General features: G+C 45.6%; 1 protein-coding gene across 1 annotated transcript in view; it reads right to left on the bottom strand.

The window, feature by feature from the left end:
- The window catches only part of CCNJL (cyclin J-like), a 53,385-nt gene that overhangs the window by 20,118 nt on the left and 11,684 nt on the right, over positions 1-21,583 (bottom strand). The window contains exon 3 of the mRNA XM_008587123.1: positions 4,682-4,895. Within this exon, the coding sequence (XP_008585345.1) occupies positions 4,682-4,895 (214 nt within the window). The remainder of the gene's footprint in view (positions 1-4,681; positions 4,896-21,583) is intronic.

The following is a 21,583-nucleotide window of genomic DNA, read 5'->3' as shown; positions in this document are numbered from 1 at the left end:
GAAGGAAGGAAGGAAGGAAGGAAGGAAGATACACTAGATCAATTTTCAAAGAAGACACAAGAAAATGTTCCCAGAAGTCAGCATAGGAGAGTGAGATGGGAAACAGATTTTTATTTTATTCTTTGATTATCACTTTACAAGTGAGTATACCATTTCTAACTTAAAGAATCTTCAGGAGGAGATGGGCCTTTCTACAGGTAAGCTCAGCACAGCATGACGGACTCACTGTGGACTAAGGGACACTGCCCTGCAGGATCAGTGCCCAGAGTGGGGTCCTTTCCTGGCAGAAAGGCCCAGTGACCACCCTCCTGGCTGACACTTCTCTCTCTTGAGGAGGAAGATGGGCGCAGAGAGGAAGGCCTGCACTGGACTGAACTTCACCTATGAAAACCAAAAAGTCAGAACTTTACCCCAAGAAACAGATAATCTGCTCCCCTCACCTTCCACTGCTTTTCATGCACAAGAGCAGCCAGACAGGGGCAGGACGTGGCTCACAGTCCAGAGGAAAGCAACTCGGGAGTAAGAAACTTTGTTTTCCCAGGGAGGGGGTGGGGGTCTGGAAGTGACAATGAAAGAAAACAGAAGTCTGCAAAGAGAAAGTATGGTGCAATTGGGATTGGTGGGGTGGGCAGGGAATGGAAAAGGGAGGAAGAGAAGGAATCTCACAATTTCGTTTACTGGTTATATGGGTGTTATCTATGATGCATCTCCTTGCCCTGCCCCCTAGGCATGGCAAATAGATTTACTTTCCTAATTATGAAAACACATAAGTACATCTGGGTCTGGAAGAACACACACCAAATTGTGGGAACAGGACTGTGCATATGGGGGGAAACTAATTTTCACAGTAGGTGCTTCTATATCTTTCAGATTTTTTACAATAAAAACATATCTCACATTTCTTGTATCAAAATAATGTACAAAAAGGCCACTCCTGCCTTTCTGGCTTTCTCTGACATCCTCCCTCCTTTCTCAGGCTTGTCCATGCCCCGTGGCTAAAGACTCAGCAGTCCAGTCACCTCTGAGCAGCAACCACCAGGCAAAAGCAAAACTCCAAGATTTCTCAAAAAGTTCAACGTGGAATTACCATATGACCCACACTTCAATTCCTTTATATAAAATAACTGAAAAAAGATGTTCTAATAAACGTGGTACCCAAATGTCGCTATTCACAATGGGCAAAAGGTGAAAATGACCCTACTATCCACCCACAGATGGCTGGATAAACAAGTTGTGGTATTTGCAGTGGAATATTACTCAGCCATAAAAAAGGAAGGAAGTGCTGATAAATGCTGCAACATGGATGAACCTTGAAAACATCATGTGAAGTGAAAGAAGCCAGACACAAAAGGTCACATCTTACACGATCCCTTTTATAATATGGAAGAGCCCGAATTCAAATCCATACAGACAGAAAGCAGATTAGTGGTTGCCAGGGCTAGGAATAGAAAGGGATAGAACGTGACTGCTTACTGAGTACAAAGGTTCCTTCTAGGGTGAAAAATGTTCTGGAACTAGATAGAGTGATGGCTGCACAACAGTGTGAATGCCACTGAATCGTACACTTTAAAATGGTTAAAATGGTGAATTTTATGTTAGGGTATGAATTTTATCTTAATTCAAATTTTAAAAAAAGCAAAACCCCAAGCTGAGTGACCTTGGGCAAGTGACTTGGCCTCTCTGTACCTACAAAATGGACAGATGACAGCACAGTCACCTGGCTGGTCGTGAGGATTCTGTGTGATGTGTGCGAAGTGCCTGGCACAGGGCTGGGTACTGAGAAAGAGGCGGTAAGTACCGAAGGAAGCCGCGGTGCTGACGATTATTATTGTGCGCTGTCAAAGTCAACTCACCCAGCAGTTGCGAGTTTCTTTTTTTTTAAAGATGACCGGTAAGGGGATCCTAACCCTTGGCTTGGTGTTGTCAGCACCACGCTCAGCCAGTGAGCGAACTGGCCATCCCTATATGGGATCCGAACCCGGGGCCTTGGTGTTATCAGCACCGCACTCTCCCGAGTGAGCCACGGGCCGGCCCAGTTGTGAGTTTCCATGTCGTCAAATCATCCTTTTAATTAACTAACAAGAGCAACACAGATAGTTAGGAAAGGGGTGATGTATGAGATGAAAGATTAAAGAAGAAAGTACTATTATACTCATATTTGTAGTATATTTATATCTATACTATATTTGGAGTATTACGATTCTTTCTTGTTGTTAAGGTAGGAGACGCAGACAATAAAATCAGTCACAGACAGACAAAGGGCGGCTTTGCCACATGTCCATGGTAGAATGACCTAAAAGCTCTGGCTTCTTCTGCCTCCTTTCGTAGGCCTGCAGACATGGGCTTTTGACTGACCTGTTTTATGGGGGCAGAAGGGATTGTATACAGGTGAGAAGGTCCCATCTATGCCCTTATTTGGAAGCAGTTTTAAAACCCCGAGAACTGACAGGTGGGAGCAAGAACCCTAGCTCTTCTTATCTCAAAATAATTCGGTACCAAATTAGCAGAATTCCAAACTTCCTAAGGCCAGGTGACTGCCGCTGTGGTTGACAGTCGGCCTGGGGAGAGGGAAGGGAAGAATGAATAGGATTGTAGGCTGTCATGGAAACTTTTCTTTGCTTGGGCTTCTGGAGCATATGGCAGGTGTCCTGAAAAATCCGTTCCTGCTGCCTGAGGCTAGCTGCTGCTCTCAGATGTGTGGGTGGGGGCGTCTGCCTCTCTGTCTGAAAGGCACCCTCCCTCCGCCTGGCGACAGCAGCACAAAGGAGACTCCAGTGTGTGCCTCCTGTCCCCAGCTCCCCAGACAGACGCTGGGGGGAGAGCCTCTATGGCCCCATGGAAATAAAAGTCCCCTGCCCCCAGCAGACCTCGATGCAGCTCACAGATCACAGACAGCAGCAAGCCAAAGACCATGGTGCAGATCTCTCCTGCACCACATCTCACAAGCCCCGCATCTCTTCCCAAGGTGAGAGGGAGATGTGCATTGCGAGGGACTCTGAAGTAGTCAATAGGCTGGACTCCCAGCAAGACTGGCGCCCACGTGTAACAAAGGAAATTCAGCTGGCCCGAGGTAGAGAAAAATCACAAACGGTGGAGTTGTAGACATAAAGCAGCCAAAGGGATCACAAACAACAGTAGGTACAAGGTGCCAGGGTGGTAAACAAGATGGAATTTTGAAAACTCTAAATTTAGTTTGTGCTTCTCCAACTGGGTGATGGTGCCTACGGGGTTTACAGAAGTGAGCCAGGAGTAGACAAAGCCACAGGAGAACGTGGGCACAGTCTTTCTGCAGCAGCACGCACTCAGGACTGGGGGAGGGGAGGGACCTGCATAACAAAACAGGACAACAGCATGTGGTGGGGGAAATATATAAAACCTGATTGAATTTTTTTTTTTTTTTTTTTTTAAGGATCCGAACCCAGGGCCTTGGTGTTATCAGCACCGCACTCTACCGAGTGAGCCACGGGCCGGCCCAAAACCTGATTGAATTTTAAGGATAAAATACTAGATGACAAAAAAATGTCCTGACTGCAGCTGGCCACCTTGAGCCTGAGGCCTTAGGGGCATTTCACTCCTCCACTGGAAGGGCAACCTGGGGGAGTGCAGAAGCCCAGTTCGAAAGGAGCCCTTAGCTCTACTGATTTCATTTATTCTACAAATATTTTCTTGACCTCTTACTACGTGCCAAGCTCCTTTCCCTTCCCGAAACTCACTGTCTAGTGGGGGTGATAGGTGTTAATTCAAAGTACATGATGCTGTGGGTCTGTATGTCAGGGAGACCCCACCTGCCCAGGGCAGTGGGGAAAGGTTCTCACAGGGATGTGGGGCCCGAGTGGGCAGGCAGAAGCAGTCCAGGCAGAGGGACAGCCTGTGCAAAGTTCTGTGACAGTGTGGCTGGAACCCAGGAGTGAGGAGGAGAAAGGCATGAGGCCAGAGAGGCAGGAACCTGAAGGCTGGTCTTTATCCTAAGACAGCTGGTAAACCGTGGGCGGTTGTAAGAGGCGGGGTGGCATGGCAGAGCTGTGTTTTAAGCTCAGCCGAGCAGCAGCACATTATACAGTAATATAGTTATCCCTACCAAGGCAGACAGACAGATGGTCAAAGCTATGCTGCGTTTTTAGTGAGGCCTCTTTGGAAGGTGCAAACCCCACAAGGACTGTGCTGAGGCCTGGTGACTACTAATGGGTACTGCGTAAGTCCAAATCGAGCAGTCACATTCCTAAACACCTCAGAGAACAGTGGCTGCTGGGGTTCTCTTCCCAGCACATTCAGAGCCGTCATACCAGGAAACAGGAGACATGGGGTTAAGAGCACAGGTTCTGGCATCATGCAGTTCTGGGCTCAAAGCTCGTTTGCCATGTACTAGTCGGGCAACCCAAGGCAAGTTTCTTAACCTCTCTGTTCTTCCGTAAAATGGGGTATTAAGAGTATCTGTCTCCTAGGGTCATTGTGTGGATTAATTAAGATCAAGCTGCTAAAATCCTTATCACTTATCCTGGTATATTATAGATGCTAAAACATGCTTACAATTATTAATAAATGTAGTTGGCACAAAGCAAAGGACGAACACAGAAGACATGCAAATACCACTGAAATGTGAAACGACCGGGAGCAGCAGGGCTTGCTGATGGGGAGGAGACGGACGGCACAAACGCAGAGGAAGGAGCGGGTTTCCACTTACTTGCGAGCAGGAGGCAGGAGATGGCCACGGTGTAGAGCTGCTTGGAGGTGGTGATGTTATAGCGATCCATGAAGTGGTCCAGCAGGTAGACGGCCAGGTGCCGGGCTGCAGGGCAGAGCTGGCAGTGGCTGCTCAGCAGGGTCAGGATGTCGACGAAGAACCGGCGGCTCTTCAGGAGTGGGGAGTAGGCTCGGAAGGCGGGCAGCTTCAGTTCCTGGAGGGCAGGTGGGGCAGAAGGGGGTCAGGGCTGCTGCCCAAGAGCATCAGGGTCTGCCTGGTGACTAGTGGGGAGGTGACGATTCCTTCCACATCCTTGTTCATTTTCCTTCAGGTCCCCGGATAGCAGCCCTTCTACTGCAGAAACTCCTGGAATATCTCTCATCTGCCCTCACTAAGCACAGGCTTGTAAAGCATCAGGGACCTACATGATGACAGAGGAAGCCAGTCATTCCCAGGGGAAAAGTTTGCCATTTGAGGTACACCTTAAAAAACTATAAAAGAATCAAGGCCTTGAGGTCACAGACCTACATCCAAATTGTGGTCCAACCACTCGGCCAAGTTGTGCAACCCTGGTCACCTGCCCTGACCTCTGCTCTCTCCTCAATAGCTGAGAATTAAGTGAAAAATGTACACAAAATGCCCAGCACATAGTAACCTCTCAGGGTCCACAGCTAATTTGCTCTGTGGGTAGGACTGTGAGAGACAGTTTTACGAAGAAAAAAAAATCAACCTAAAAATAGTTGTTGAAATACTACTACGAGGAACTCCCCAAAACCCTTCACCTCAAGTCACTAATTATTGACATTTTGCCTTCTTTCTCTCTATATAGACTTTTTTCTAAAAGTAAGTTCTGGACATCATGATATCTACTCCCCTGCCCCACCCAGTAGGTAACTTTCTACTTTGTAATTTATACACTGCCAGGTTATCTGAATTTATTTGTCTAACATAAGAAAAACCAACAAAAGAAATATCAAACCAACAAAGATTTTTACAACAGAAAACATTTCTTATATATCTACCATAGTTGCCATTTAACCAAAGTAGATTAGGCATTATTTGATTAGGAAATGTCTTAGCAATATTTCGTCAAATAGAGAAACTAAAGAGAAGCAAAATTGAAGGGAAATAGAAAAGAAGTTAGCAGAAAAAAAAATGTGAGCGCTCACTGAGGGCAGATTTATGGGAGATGAGATTAAAACAAACTGTTGCTCCTTTTCTGTACAATGCCTCTCTCTTAAGCCTAGGGCTTTACTTAACCAGCAACAGACCGAGGACTAGAAGGAAGACACCCGTTTGTTCATTCATGCATTCAAGAGATATTCATTCATTCATTTCACTCAACAAGTATAAAGTACCTTCTATATACTTGGCATTACTCTAGGCACTGGGGATATAATCTGAAATAACATAGACATAGACCTAAATGTAAGACTCAAAACATAAAACTCCTAGAAGGAAGCAGGAATAAGTCTTTATGACTTTAGGTCAGGCCATGGTTTCTTAGAAATGACAGAAGCAACAATAACAACAAAAATTACCTAAGTTGGATTTCAAAATTAAAAACTTTCATGCTTCAAAAGATACCATCAAGAAAGCAAAAGGGGGCTGGCCTGTGGCTCACTTGGGAGAGTGTGGTGCTGACAACACCAAGGCCACGGGTTCAGATCCCATATAGGGATGGCCGGTTGCTCACTTGGGAGAGCGTGGTGCTGACAACACCAAGTCAAGGGTTAAGATCCCCTTACTGTCATCTTTGTAAAAAATAAAAGTAAAAACAAAGAAGAAAGCAAAAGGGCAACCCACAGAATGGGAGAAAATTTGGAAGTCATATGTCAGTAAGAGACAGTATCCAGAATATCTTACGACTTAACAATAGAAAGACAAACAACCCAATTTAAAAATGGGACTGAACAGCCATTTCTCCAACGAAGGTATAAAGAAGCACATGAAAAGATGTTCGACATTACTAATTATTAGGGAAATACAAATCAAAACCAAAATAAGATACCACCTCACACCCATTAGGATGGCTGTTATTAAAAAAACAACACCACAAAACTGAAAATCAACAATTGTTGGTGAGAATGTGGGAAAACTGGAACCTCATACAGCACTGGTGGGAAAGTAAAATGGTGCAGTCTCTGTGGGAAAGTTGGGCAGTTCCTCAAAATGCTAACCATAGAGCTATCACATAACCCAGCAATTCCAATCACGGGTATATGCCTAACAGAAATGAAAACATACGGCCACGTAAAAACTTGTGCATGAATATTCACAGCAGCATTATTCAGAAAGCCCCCAAATGGAAACAACCCAAGTGTCCATTAACTAATGAAAAGATACACAAAATGTAGTTTATCCATACAATGGAATATTATATGTGTTACAACAGGGATGAACCTTGAAAACATCATGCTGAGGAAAAAAAGCCGGTCATAAAAGACTACATATTGTATGATTCCACTTATATGAGATGTCCAGAATAGGAAAATCCATATAAACCAGAAGTAGATTAGTGGTTGCTGTGGTAGGGGTAGGAGTTAATGGGGTGTGGAGTTTCTTTTCAGAATGATGAAACTCTTCTGAAATTAGATAATGGTGATGGTTGTACAACTCTGTGGATATACTTACTAACAAACGAACTGCACACCTTAAAAAGGTAAATTTTATGGTATGTGAATTATTACATCTCAGTAAAGCTGTTATAAAAAAATAAGATAGATACATCACCCGTGCTCGTGGAGTCTATGGCCCAATAAGAGAGATGGCAATCGAATAATATGGCAATTAAAGAATTCCAAACTGTGATGAACACCACGATGGACAGCTACAGATGCTGCGGGAGTCCCCGTCTTTTCTGAGGCGAGGACGCTTGTGCTGAGAACTCACACTGTGATCCCTCCTCCTCTGGCCTGTGCCCCAGACAGCCCTGAGGCCAGGACTCAGCTGTCTTCATAATCCTAAAACTTTGCTCATAGAAGGTGCTCAAAGCCTGAAAAAATTACTTCCTCTCCCTTGTGTTTATAATTGCAGAAAATAAGTGTGAAAAAGTCTCCTAATCCCAGGACTTTATTTGACTAGTAACAGATCCGAGTCCAGAAGACTTCCAACATACCCTTTTTATTTCAATATTTTATTTTACTTTTTGGCCACAGAAATCTTTTATCCCCAGCTTAACTTCTTTAAGCAAAAGACCTGACGTCTTTGTGTATTCATCTTCATGGTTTCATGCATTTATGTGGCCATCAGGGGAGTTCAAAGTCCTTGAGGGTGGGGTCTGGGTCTGCTTTCATTTATTGTTTCGCCAGCACCCCAGTGTGACTAGAACACGGTCAGGTGCCCAGTGACTAGTTGTTGGAGGAAAGAAGGAAGGAATTACAGTGATGGGCTTGGAAAGCCCTGGGAAGAGGAAGGTGTGACCAACACTACAGTGTAGCAGGTCCCCGGGGACTTCAAAGAGGAGAAATAGCCCAGGTTCGAAACAACGTCTAAAAATTTACCTGTCGAAGATGCAGAAAGGGAAGGATGCTCAGCAGGAGAAACAGCACCTACAAAGCCATGCGGGTGTCCCATGGGGAAATCTGCAGCTGTAGGAACAGCCACCAGACAGGTAGGGTGTGCCTAGACAAAGCAGAAGTGGGCAGGGTCCCCGCTTACATGCCCTACCATGAAACCTGCCCTGCCCTGAGGGAAACGGGGAGCCATTGAAGGGCTCAGAGCAGGGCATCAACCTGGTAAGAGAAGCCTTGCATGAAGATCTCTGGGCCAGTCTCCTTCTGGGCTAAGGCTAGCCAGCAGGGAGCAGCAGTCAATGTGGGGCTGCAGCTCCCCCCAACAGTGATGCTACCCTCCAGCAGCCCCCACAAGCTTGCAGGCTACTGGGGTATTTCCTCTAAGCACAGGGCTCTAAGTTCAGGCGCATGACAAGAAGCAACCACAATCACAGATCCCCAGTGTCTGTTAGGGCGCACCTGCCGGAAATCAGCCTTAGCCAAGTGACCTTTGGCTCGGTCCCACTGCCCTCATCGGTGAAGTTCAAAGCCCCAAAATGCAAGTTAGATATGCAACATCCTGACTTCCCTCCCCGCTCAACTCAGCCAAGCTCAACGCCTTCTAGATATTTCCTTGTGCCAAGTGGGAGAAGAGACCTCAAAGCAACACACCATGTATCTTTCCTTTGTACACTATCTTGGGGAAAAGGTCATTTGTCTTGAGTAGAGTCTCAAAGGGAGCCATAAGTGCATTAAAGAAAAAGTTATGGACCATTGGAACAGGTAGCATTACACGTCAAGAAGAAGTTAGCAGGTAAGGTGTCCTGGAAAAGGCTAGTCACTAGGGTGGCAGGATTCTGAACCTCAGAACACCAGCTCCCGGGGATGCTCTTCATCCCTATTTCTGCTTGTCCCTCAAATACTGGTTTAAATGTCACTTTCCAAGAGAGGCCTTCCCTCACCTCTACATCAATCCAAACCAGGTTTTCCCTTATTATCTCTCCCATCATGCCCTTCCTCATGGCCAAATATTTACTTATTTATGTGTCTCTTCCTGCTAAGCTCTAGGCTCCAGAAATCAGGGGCTGGGAGTTCTACCCATGCTGTTTTCCCAGTGCCCAGTATGGTGGCTGGCACAGAGGTGGGTGTTCAAAAAAATATCTGTTATAAAATAGAATGAATACAGGAACGTCCCTTCCTGTACCAAACACCTCCCCCTCCAGCACACAGGGGAGCAGCTTGATACAGATTGTGAAATCAGGCAGTTCTGGGTCAGAATCTCAATTCCACTATTTAGGAACTTTGGGCATGTATGAAGTCAGGCAGTTCTGGGTCAGAATCTCAGTTCCACTGTCTATGAACTTTGGGCATATGAATTCTGACCCTCAGTGTTCTCATCTGAGAAATAGAGTCACACTGCCATAAATGTAAAGTATTTGGCATGTAATAGTAGCTCAGCAAAGTGGATCATCAAACCTCAGATAAGTTGAGTTTATTTCTGTCAAAGGCTCTTCAGGCTCTCTAAGGAACTTGCTTTGAGTAACGTGGAATGAAGCTTTCTACCTTAGGGTTTGTTGACAGCTGGGGCTGGGGCGCCTCCCCAGGAAAGGACACCTGTCCATCACTGTACACTCTGCAGATCCCCCAAACCAAATAAAATTAGTAGCCCTGAGCTCCGCTTCTTCCTGTCACTAAGAGAAGGGTGATTCTTTGGCATATAAACAACAGCGTGGGACTCCAGCATGCCTCTCCTGTTTAGTTTGAGTCCAGCTGATTACTTCTCTAACCCAATTAGGGAAGAAAGGCATTCATTACAAGGCTTTGCCGTAAGGGTCTGCATGCCTCCCCTAGCGCTCTTGACCCAGGTCTGCTTGAAGCCTGCAGCAGCGCTGGTGCAGGAGCCAGCCCCTTTGCTGAGTGACCTGCATTCCAGAAACAAAAGAGCAGCCTGCCCCTGGCGGCTTGTAAAGCTCTCTCCAGATTAGGCAGGCGCTTGGCAGGCACTCAGCAATCAGTGCGGGCAGTGGGTGGGCAGGACCTGGGCCAGGCAGGGTGACCTTCCTCTCAGCAGGCCTGGCAGTCAGCATCAGGGTGGCCAGCAGAAAGGCTGGGAGAAGGCAGAGATGAAGAGGGGTGGAGGGATGGGCAGAGGCTTCCTCCCCAGCTGCTGCCTGCCTGCCTATATCACCTGAGCCACACAGGAGAGCCCACCTGCCACAGGTTGATCTAGAGATGAGCAGGTGGAGGCACAGGACAGATGGCCATGAAGGAGCTCAGGGAGAAAAAAATCTACCTTACAAAAAAACCTGCTTTTGCTAACACGGTAGTTTATTTTATTTTTTAAAAGAATAACTATGGGTTGGAAGAAACTAGAAGATACACAGTCTTTGACTTACAATGGTTCAACTTGGGATTTTTCGACATTAAGATGGTGTGAAGGCAACAGCATTCAGTAAAGACCGTACTTCGAGCACCCTTACCACCATTCTGTTTTTCACTTTCAGTACAGTATTCGATGAATTATATATGAGATATTCCACCCTGTATTATAAAATATGCTTTGTGTCAGATGATTTTGCCCAGCTGTAGGCTAATGTAAGTGTTCTGAGCACGTTTAAGGGTAGGCAAGGCTAAGCTATAATGCTCAGTAGGTTAGGTGTATTCAATACATTTTTGATTTGATATTTTTAACTTACGATGGGTTTATCAGGATATACCCCATCGTAAGTCAAGGAGCATCTGTGCACCAAAATGTTGACAGTGGTTATCTCTGGGATGGAGGTGGGTGACTGAGATCGTGCGTGATTTTCACTTTTGTGCTTTTCAACGCTGTCTGAATTTTTTTTTTAAAAAGTCATTGTATAATTTCTTTATTATTCCAATGATTACTATGTTACTAGTTTAAAAAATAAATGGAGACAAGGACTAGACACCCACTGTTTTTAAAGCCTAGTTCAAAAGCTATCCCTGAGATTTCCTGGCAACCCTGCATCATCCCTTTAACAAAACCAACCCTTTAACCATGACTCCTACGCTCCTACGATGCAAAGCCCCTGCCACGGTCTTCCCCAGAAGTGGTTTTCCTTTTTTTTTTCCTTTTACTAAGTATAAATTATATGTTCACTGATGAATTTTAAAGAGTAGTAAAAAGTAACAGCATTTATAATACTTCCTTCAGAGGGATTCAGAGAGAAGTTCTGCATGGATTCTTCTGATGTTTCTTCCTTTCATAAAGTGGGATCACAATCTAAACTGCTTCCCACTTCCCAGTGTTTTCAATGGCTGCATGGTACTTCACTGTAAGGTGGTGCCAGGACTTCATCCAACCCTGGTTTGGGGCATGTGGGCTGTTTCTCTTCCTTCAGGCCTCTGCTCGGGCCATTCCTCAGAGGCCTTTCCCACCTCCCTCCTACCCTCCAGAATCTCCATGTCATGGGCTTCCCACAAGCAGCACTTACTGCTGATTGAAGTGTTTGCTAATAGGAAGGGGATCTCCGTGGGGGAGGGAGCCACTTCTCTCTCCCGCTCTTGGCTGTGCCCTCTGTACCTGGCACACAGTAAGGATTAATGAATGTCTGCTGAATGAGTGAACAAGTGTATGAATAAATGAATGGAATATTTCCCTCTGCCTGTGGCCTTTTATGCCCTCCTCTCCCCTCGGAGCTCTCTTGCCTACACCTGCACCCTTCCCTGGGGTAACCGATGGAGGGGTAAACTGTCCCTCTCCCTTAGTGGGAAACCCTCTCTCTGACCTGTCAGCCAGCATTTCTGAGACCAGAGGAGCCATTCTGGGGGAAGGGGAGGTGTAGGGGTCAAAACAGGCTTGACTCCTTTGGAATCCAAGCTTTTTGTTGCCCAAGAACTTTGCCTGGGGGCTGTCAAGCAGAAAGAGGATTATCTGAGAGAGAGAGTGGTCCGGGAAAGGCCAAGGACAGTGAATCACAGCCTACGCAAAGCCCCAAACTGTCTGCACTGTCTGGGCTGTCTAAACAGGTTTGCGAAGATTCCAGGCATGTGTCTGGTCTCTGCTGCCCCCTCCCCTCCAGAGGCACTGACCCTGCCAGTGGCAAACACTTTCCATATCTGTGCTAGGCTCAGATGTGCTTGGGGATGTGGGCGAAGCCAGTCTGAGGTGCACTTACATAAGACCCTGAGCACACAACCAGAACTGCTGGGCAGAGACCACCACAGAGACAACCGTCTATCACTGCTGCAGGACAGAGGTGGGTAGAAAATTCAGCATAAGCTCTTCATACACAGATTCTGAGCCTCGGAGGAGTCTGAAGGTCATTTGAATAGTCGCCCACACTGTAAAAGTTCAATCAGTCACCCTGGTTTCTCACATTACAGGAGGAAGTGCTCAGTTTAACCCCTGGTGTCCTGCATCGAATTATTTTCTTCTAATTGCCTCACAGTTTTACTTTTCATTATTAACCCACTCTTCCTTCAAATCTCAGCTTAAAATCCACTTCTGAAAAGAGTGTTCCCTGCTCATGCTTCTGTCAGATCCTCCCCTAGGACTTTTCATCCATTCATCCACTCACTCTTACTGTCCTTCCCTGCAAGACTGTAAACCATGAGGACAGGGACTAGGTTTGTCTTGCATAGCCCTGTGATTCCAGTACCTGGTACAAAAGAGATGCTCAGTAATTACCCAAATCTCCACATTTCAGGAATGGCAAATGCTTGAAATGAACAGGTGATAAAAAAATGATTTGCTCCTGATCTTAGGCTGTATAAAACTATTCATCACAACGAGCAATTCAAAATCCTCATGAAATCCAGAGAAAGGTACAAGAAATTGGGGGAGCTGAATTCCAGGGGAAAGAGAAAGCTCTGTCGTTGTTTTAGGGTAGCATGTGCCTCAGTCTACCCAACAGCATCACAGGGTTTCCAAGGAGGATTAGGAATTTCAAGAAGTACAAACTGTGCACCTAGGAGGCATTCCAAAGGCAATGTTTCCCAAAGTGTGTTCTGTGGCACACCACTCTCTGAGATAAGCTCCCTGAAGAAAAGGGTTCTGTGGCCATAGTTTGGGAAACAATGCATACATTACTTCTTCCTAAAAGAAATCATATATTAGACCAGCACAGGAACTGAACATTTGTTCAGAAAAAACTTATATAACTTTGGGAAGCTCTAGGTTAAACTTCCTTAGCTACAGAACACCAACTCCCCCTCCTTCTTTGGGGGGCTAAATAACAACATCCCTGAAAACCCACTCTGTGAAATGGTGCTTTAGGGTGCTGGCTGCTGGGCACTGGCGTCCTGGGGAAAATTAAACTCCAGCACATCAGCAAAGCGAGACTCTGCGAAATTCCCTGGCTCAGTGCCTAATAATTTGATGATTCTAAGCCTAAAGATGTGGCGTCCTGGGGAAAATTAAACTCCAGCACATCAGCAAAGTGAGACTCTGCGAAATTCCCTGGCTCAGTGCCTAATAATTTGATGATTCTAAGCCTAAAGATGTACAGAAAGACTCAAGAGATTGAGAACCACAGCTTCCACCTGCAGAATGCCGTGGTAAGAATTTCCACACAACATGGCATTAGAAGCCTAGGAGAGGCCTCCAACAGCTCATGGAAACCCCAGGCAGCCAAGTGCTGGGTGCCCTGTCTTGGGAGATCCAGGGATTGGGCCCAAGATTAAATCTCCCACCCCTGCCCCATCTCTTACGTATAATATATAGATGTATGTATGTATGTATTTATAATTTTGGCAGCTCCCAATTCTCTGTAAATGCTAACCTGCTTCCTCCTTAGAAACCCTCTGTTGCTACTCAGTACACTGGGTCACATGCCTCCCAAAAGGCAAGGAAGGACAGAGCCTTCTCTTTCCACTGAAGTTTAGCTCCCCAAGCTTTTCGTACCTCCCCCCAGGTCTTCATGAATATTTGGTATTGCTCATTGCAATAAATAGCTTTATACAGTCTTATGAGATATATCGATATATCTATGTGTCTCCCAGACCTATGTTCCATACATTTTGTCCTCTAATTCCCCAACAGGCCCACAAGGTGGAGATTACCAGCATCCCAGTGTTACAGACAAGGACAGCTGAGAGGCTAAGTTACTTGCTTAAGGACAACCAGTTAGTAAATGATGAATCTGAACCTAGGTCTTCTGACTCCAGTGCTCTCAACACAATGTTTTGGAGCCTCCATGGGATAGTTTGGATTTGTTTGTATTTTCCTTTCAAAATACTGTTTTATATAACTGATTATAAAATACCTTATTACTATAGAAATTTTAGAAAACACAGATGAGCACAAAGAAAATTGAAATCACCAGTAATCCCACCACCGGGAGAATACTGGGGTGTGTACGCCCTTCCAGTCTTGTATCTCTGAACACACCCACGCCCCCACTTCTCTCTTATGGGACTATCACCCCGCTTACTACTGTAATTCAGTGCAGGCTCTGCATGCATTTCCTCCATCCCCACACCCATCCTCCTGAGGTGGGCCCAGACAGTGCTACTAGCATGAGCGCCAGTACCCAGGAAAATGAGGCACAGACATGCAACTGCCAAGGCCACATTGCAGGTTGGTAGCAAATCCTGGACTGAGACATCAGAGGAGCTGGCTGGGGCCTGAGGTATGACACCACTTAGTGTGACAACCGCTTCACGAACAGGTAAGGTGCAGAGCAGGGCTGAGCTGCTCTCGAACACCAGCCACTGAGAGGGCCGCTGTGGGTCCCCTGCTCTGAGCTCCCACGGTGCTTGGCCTCACTGCACCCACTGCTGCCTCCCTAGAGAGGCCGGGCAGCCAGGCCCTGGGCCAGAGGCTGGGGAAACAGGCTGCCGAGAACAAAGAGCAGTGAGATGTAGAGAAACACCATGTGTAACCAAGGTGACCAACAGGAAATGGAGACTTGCAAATTTACAGGGAAAAAGAAAAGGGAGGGGGAAGGTTGGTTCATCACAGGCCTCCGGAGTACACAGCACCGACTGGGGCGGCCAGGAAGGCAGAGGCTCACCCTCCTTCCCCATCCGCCCTGATTGCTTCATAAAGCCCATGGACGCATTTTCGGTAAAGCATCCACTCCTCTGTGGGAACACTATTTCAACATGCTCGAGAGTGTGGCCCATGGCACACGAAGCCCACAATGCCAGTAATATCCCCTCCTGCTGAAGTCCAGCCTGTAGCTTTCTTCCGGTGAAGTGAAAGCTCACCCCAGGCACCACGTTTTCTGCCACTGGCCTCCTTGCCTCTTGTCAGGCAGGACAGCTCCAAACACACCTTCTCATTCCCAGGAGCCAGAGCCACTGGCCTTCTGGGCAAACTCTGCACCAGGCCCTGCTGCAGCTCCTAGGGCATCCAACAGTGACCACACACAAGCCTGCCCACCCCTCTCAGGTCCCCCACAAACCCATGCCTCTGAGCCCTCTAAACACCCCCCGCACACAACAGTCATGGCATTTTTATAAAACAGTCATGGTCCCCCCCCCAAGTTCTTCACTTCAGCCTGATACAACCACATAGCTCACCCCTCCTGCACTGGGGGTGTCCCTCACTCCCCCACACCCTCCGTTACCTAGGGGCAGGAGTCATGCTGTGCCCCCTTCCACACTGCTTCTTTGCAATGCATCCAATCCTTGCAGCTCTCATCTTCCGCCTGGGCTACCACTCTCATGCCGTGGACTCCGAAGCTCCACCCTTCCAGCTCCTGTCCCCAATTTCCAGATTCCTTCTTGTGAACTCTCCTGGGCACCTTGACCCTCACGAGAAGCCCAGGATGGGTCAGTAGAGTAACAGCCACTGCCACCCCCCAGCTGGGACTCTACCCCCTGCCCAACTCAAGTCCAGGGTTCTCAAAAGGTTGTCAGGTGATGACAAGCATTGGAATCTCCTGGGGACCTGCTTAAAAAGAGAGGTTTTATTTGGATATAGGGTCTTTATAGATGCAGTCAAGTTCAAATGAGGCCACACTGGGTTAGGATGGGCCCCAATCCATGACTGGTGTCCTTATAAGAAGAGAAAACAGAGACACATGGACACGCAGAGAGAAGACAAGATGAATGAAGACAGACATAGAGGAGAAGGCCTGTGAAGACGGATGTGAAGACGGACGCAGAGACTGTAGTGATGTGGCTACAAGCCAAGGAATGCCATGGATTGCCGGCCAGCACCGGATGCTAGAAAAGCCAAGCAGGGATCCTCCCCTAGTGCCTGCAGGGCGAGCATGGCCTGCCGACACCTTGACTTCAAACATCTAGCCTCCAGAACTGTGAGAGAATAAACTTGAGAGAATAAGCCCCCCAATTTGCGATGCTTTGGTACAAGAGCCCTAGGAATCTGATATACTCCCCATTTCCTGACTTGTAGGGCACTTATCTATGCCCTAGGAGTACTTCATTTGGGCCTGATGCCCAACTAGAAGCTCTATGAAAGTAGAAAATTTTGTTTTGTTCATTTCTTATATAATGGGTAGCACAGAGCTTGGTAAGCAATCAGCTGCTAAAAACATGTGCTGAATGAAAGAACGAGTGTGCACTGATATTCAAGAACTACTAGTGCCTTGGTCAGTACATTTAACTCCTCCTTTTTCTTTTCAAAGCAACTTTAATAATCAAATGAGATAATGTTGCACAAGGCAGTTAACAGTCTCTGACACATTGTAGGTGCCCAATAAACATCAACTCCCTTGATTTAGAGCAGTGAGAGTCCTTTGAGATTACACAGAAACTAACAACTTCCAGAAGGGGCTTTCCAAGAACAATGTTCACTGTGAAAAGGGCTGATCATGCTCAGCTATGTAGTTACTTTGTTCCAACTAATAAGAAACTTGACATCTTTCATGGCTTTTATTAACTGATCCTTTTGACACTATTGTCTAAAACCTCTCCAATGTCCCCACTTTCTGCCCTTGTTCAGATGCCATTGCTTTGGATGGCTGCAACCCCTGTAGTAACTAGTCTCCAAGGTGAGGGTCCATTTCCAGTGAGCTGGCATCCCTTCTCATGGCCTTCTCTTAGCTGTCAGGATAAGGTATAAACATGTAGGGAGACCCACGTCCCCAAAGCCAATGCTCCTGGTCCATCTCTCTGTCCTCCCCCTAACTCTGGTTAGGGGCTTCTACTTGTCCTTCCAACTCCTATCACACAGCACCTCCTCTTTGAAACTTTTCAGGACTTCCCTTGGCAAAGAGACCTTGCCTTTGGTACAGTGGTTACGAGTACGAGCTTTGGAGCCAGGCTGCCTACCAGCTGTGTGGTCTTGGGTAAGTCATTTAACTGTCTAAACTTAGTATGTCCCATCTGTAAAATGGAGATAATTATGGAACCTACTAGAGAGGGTTGCCTGAGGACTTAGCTAATGGAAAGGAACTCCAGCTCTCAGCACACAGTAAGCACTCACTAAGCGTGGACTATCGTTACTAACATTAACTGGCTATTATGGCCATTAACACATGTCTGTGAGTGTTTTTATGTGACTTTATCTTCAGCTATGCTAAGGGCCCCAGGGCAGGGATCGGGCCACGGCTTCTCCTTAACAGTTTCTCTTTAGGCTCATTGAATGACTGCTGGATAAAGAGGCACCTCATGGACACTGTGTGCCAACCACGCCAAGAGGATGGTCCAAGGAAATAAGCCAGAACTCTGTCTTCCCCAGACTCAAGCCTACCCGCAGCTGCCTGGCTTCCTCCTTCCTGACCAGAATGTTGAATCCCCTCCTCCCAAAAGAAACACGCCTCTGGGGAGGTCCCTGACTTGTGGGAAGATGTCCCTAGGGGTCTGACAAAGACTCCACCCAAAACAGCTTCATAGCCAATCTTAAAAAAGTGACCATTAGAAAAAGACTCTGAAGTATTAAGGGGTAATGGGGAATTATTTCTGCAACTTAGTTCAGGAAAAGAAATGTATAAATATAAAAAGAGAGAATCACAGGGCAAATGTGATCAAATGTTCACAGAATTGTGTAATGGGCTTGCAACTCTTCTCTAAGCTGGAAATTACTTCAAAACCAAAAGTCAACACAAAAGGAGAGACTTGAGAGGTTTCCACTCAGAGTCAACAGCTTTGTGCTACTAACCCCCACCTCCTCACCTAGCTCGGCGACCGGCCAGCCGGGGCGTCGGCTCTGTTGGAGAAGTATGTTACACCATCACCCACTTCCAGGCTGGCTGCAATTCCTCTGCTTCATGTGTGTCTTGCCTAAGGTCAGGCTCTGGGGACAGCAAATTGCAAGGTTTTAAGGCCCCAACTCTTCCACTTAATGGGGGGACTCTGGCCAAGTGCTTAAGCCCTTGGAGGACATTTCTCTACCAGTGTGATGGAGTTACTGGTAACCATGCTACCTACCCCACAAGACTGTTTCAGCAGTGAAGTCCAGCAAGGCAATTTATGGGCTGTAACACACACACCTCAGGCAGATAAGGTGTCTGTGATGAGCACACACCAGAGGAGGGGCTCTTACACAACAGCTACTCTGCTCAGAACTGGGGAGACCCAGTGCCTGTCATCTGTCTTACTCTCTAGGGAGGGAGCCAGACCGACATCCAGTACTCATGTAAGTAAGTGCACAATTACAAACTGCTAAGTGCTGAGGGAATCATCGAGGTGGTCTGTGAACATTACAAGGGCCCAGCCCTGAGCTTGTCTGGCAATCTCTGAGAAGGTGATGTTTGGTCTACAGCTGGGGAACACATAGGTTAAAGTAGATTATAATCCCACAAGAGTAGGGAAGTGTGTAACCAAACGTTAACAGTGAGCACAAGTGAAATGATAGCATGAGGAAGAGATAGGTCAAATCAAGAATATGGGACACTGTTGAGGACAAATCAACTGTTTTCTCTAAAAAATCAACAGCATGAAAAAAAATCCTAAGATGATGGTGGGGGAAGGAACCATTAGAGAATAAAAGACTTAAGAGACATCGTTAAAAAATGTAATGCATGAACCTTGTCTGGATTATGATGGGAAAGCCATTTTTGAGACAACAGAGGAAAACTGAATATGGAATGGGCAACAGAAGATATTAAAGAATTATTGATAATTCTGTTAGGTGTAACAACAAAATAGCCTAGTTGCCATTTATTTTAAGCCCTTATCTATTAGCAGGTATTTATGGGTAAAACGACATGCTGTCTGGGAAACAGATGAAACAGGTACCGAAGCTGGGTGCAGTGCACCTGGGATTCATTCTACTATTCTCTCTACTTTTGTGTATCTTTTAAATTTTCTATAATAAAAAGCTAAGGAAAAAAAGCGGTTCACTCCAAAGGGTCAGAAGTGCTCTGAATTGTTTGGATTTTTTACAACGATCAGAAAAATCAATTGTCGTGAAGGACAAGGCTGTCTACCATGTCATATCTAATGATTCCTCCTATTTTAGCACATGGATGAACCACAGTATAACTGATTTCCTTCTGATGGGCACTGAAGTTTTTTCCAACTTTTCCTTACAATAACTGAATCTCATTCCTGATGCTTCTGTTCTGTATGACATCTTTCCCTCCCTCTTCATCTCCCCCCAACCCACCCACCCAAGTCACTTGATGACCACTTCTGGACTAAGTAGCTGGTGGGACAGTGTGGATGTCCCTATCGCAAGAATGCCCGAGCTCTGGCACCATCTGCTCCAGTGACCAGCAAGGGACCCAGTGCCTCAGGACAATTCAAATTCTGCCTCTGAAAAATTCAGTTACCAGGTGACTGCCACTTGGGGCAGGGAGCAGCACACACTGCAATGATGGGGCTAAGACGGAGCAGGAGTTTTCCAGCCAGATCACCTAGACAGCCGTCACCCCCTGCTGCAGATGGGGCTTCATGGATCCTGGAAAGGATTCAGAGTTCCCTTCCTTTCCATCCTCTAGTGATTTTCCCACTCTGGATTCCTGATCCTTTTAAACACAGCCAATGAGACACTATTTTTAACCTACCCAAACGGCACTAGTTTCTGGGATTGGCAAGTTGCCGAGAAGCAGACATTCTTCCACACCACTGGTGGAAGTGGCAACTGGTGCTGCCTTTTGGAAATTTATTAACTGGTGATAGGCAAGGTTCTTAAGATCATACCCTGTGACCTGCAATTCCATTTTAGGAATTTATCCCCACAAGCACATGCACAAATATGAAAGACAAGGATCACCACTGCAGTGCTCTGCAACACCAAATGGTACATAGAAACACACCAAAAGTCATGCGTGGTGGGGAATGGATGACCAAATGGTGTTCTGTACATACACGGGAATACTGCTCAGCAATAAAAAGAAATAAACTCTGATAGATACAACCAACATGGATTAATTTCAAAAGCAAAAAATTGGGTAAAAAAAAGGCAGGCAGAAAGGAATACATATGTATAACTCCATGTATATGAAACTCTAGAAAAAACATATTAATTTATAATGACAAAAAGCAGATCAGTGATTGCCTGGGGCTGGGACAGGATCAAGTGACTGATTGAAATGGGGTATGAAAGAACTTTCTAGGTGGACGGCAATGTCCTATATTTTGATTATGGTGCTAGTCACATGAGTGTATATATGTGTCAAAGCTTGCTGTAACCACCCCGCCCTTCCCAACAACATCTTAGAATGTACTATTAGCCACGTGTGTTTCTTAAGGGTGTGTGACTTATCTGCCCATGTCCTTCACCAAATTTCTGCTTAGATTTCTCTAATTCATTTTTAAGAGTTCTTTTTGTATTAAGGATGTTAATCTCTGAGTGTTAAATTTGTTCCTTATCAATTGACTTTGGATTTAATTTGTGATGTTTTCCTTCGTTTCTATGTTGAGAAAATAATTTCCTATCTAAACATTAAATTAAAAAAAGAAAAAAGCTCACTGTAACTGTAAACTGTACATACATTTAAGATCTGTATACTGTACTATATGTAAGTTATACTTCAATTTAAAAACATGAATAAGCAGCTCTACCTAAATATTCAACAAGGAAATGAGGTAGTCAAATCATGTTGCATCCATAAAGTAAAATATTTTCATGAGACTGCAGAAGAATAGTTAATGACATAGAAAGTTATTTAGTACATGCAGTTAAGAAAAAAATTAAGTTATGGAACTGTAATATACTTGATGGCATTTTTGTAAAATAAAGTATATATATTTAAATAGAAAATGACCAAAAGGAAAAATTCTATTCATTTATTCAATACAAATTTTCTGAGTATCTACTGTATACCATTATTGTTACAATGAGCAGAAAAGACAAAAAAATCCCTTCTGTTCATGGAGTTTCTGTTCCGTGGTTTCATAAAAGATTTCTAGATTCTTAAAAAATAAACACTTAAGATAATGAAATGGTAAAGGAAAGTGTGTAAATTATACTATCACTGGTGTCAAAATACATGAATTTATGCATGTTTTTTTTTTTTCCTTTTTGTCTTTTTTCGTGTCCGGCAACGGATCGCAACCCTCAGTGTCGCGCCCGTACCGGACTGGG

This window comes from Galeopterus variegatus, unplaced genomic scaffold (assembly GCF_000696425.1).
Source record: "Galeopterus variegatus unplaced genomic scaffold, G_variegatus-3.0.2 Scaffold115, whole genome shotgun sequence".
NCBI classification, from domain to species: domain Eukaryota; kingdom Metazoa; phylum Chordata; class Mammalia; order Dermoptera; family Cynocephalidae; genus Galeopterus; species Galeopterus variegatus.
This window is presented reverse-complemented; position numbering and strand designations above follow the sequence as displayed.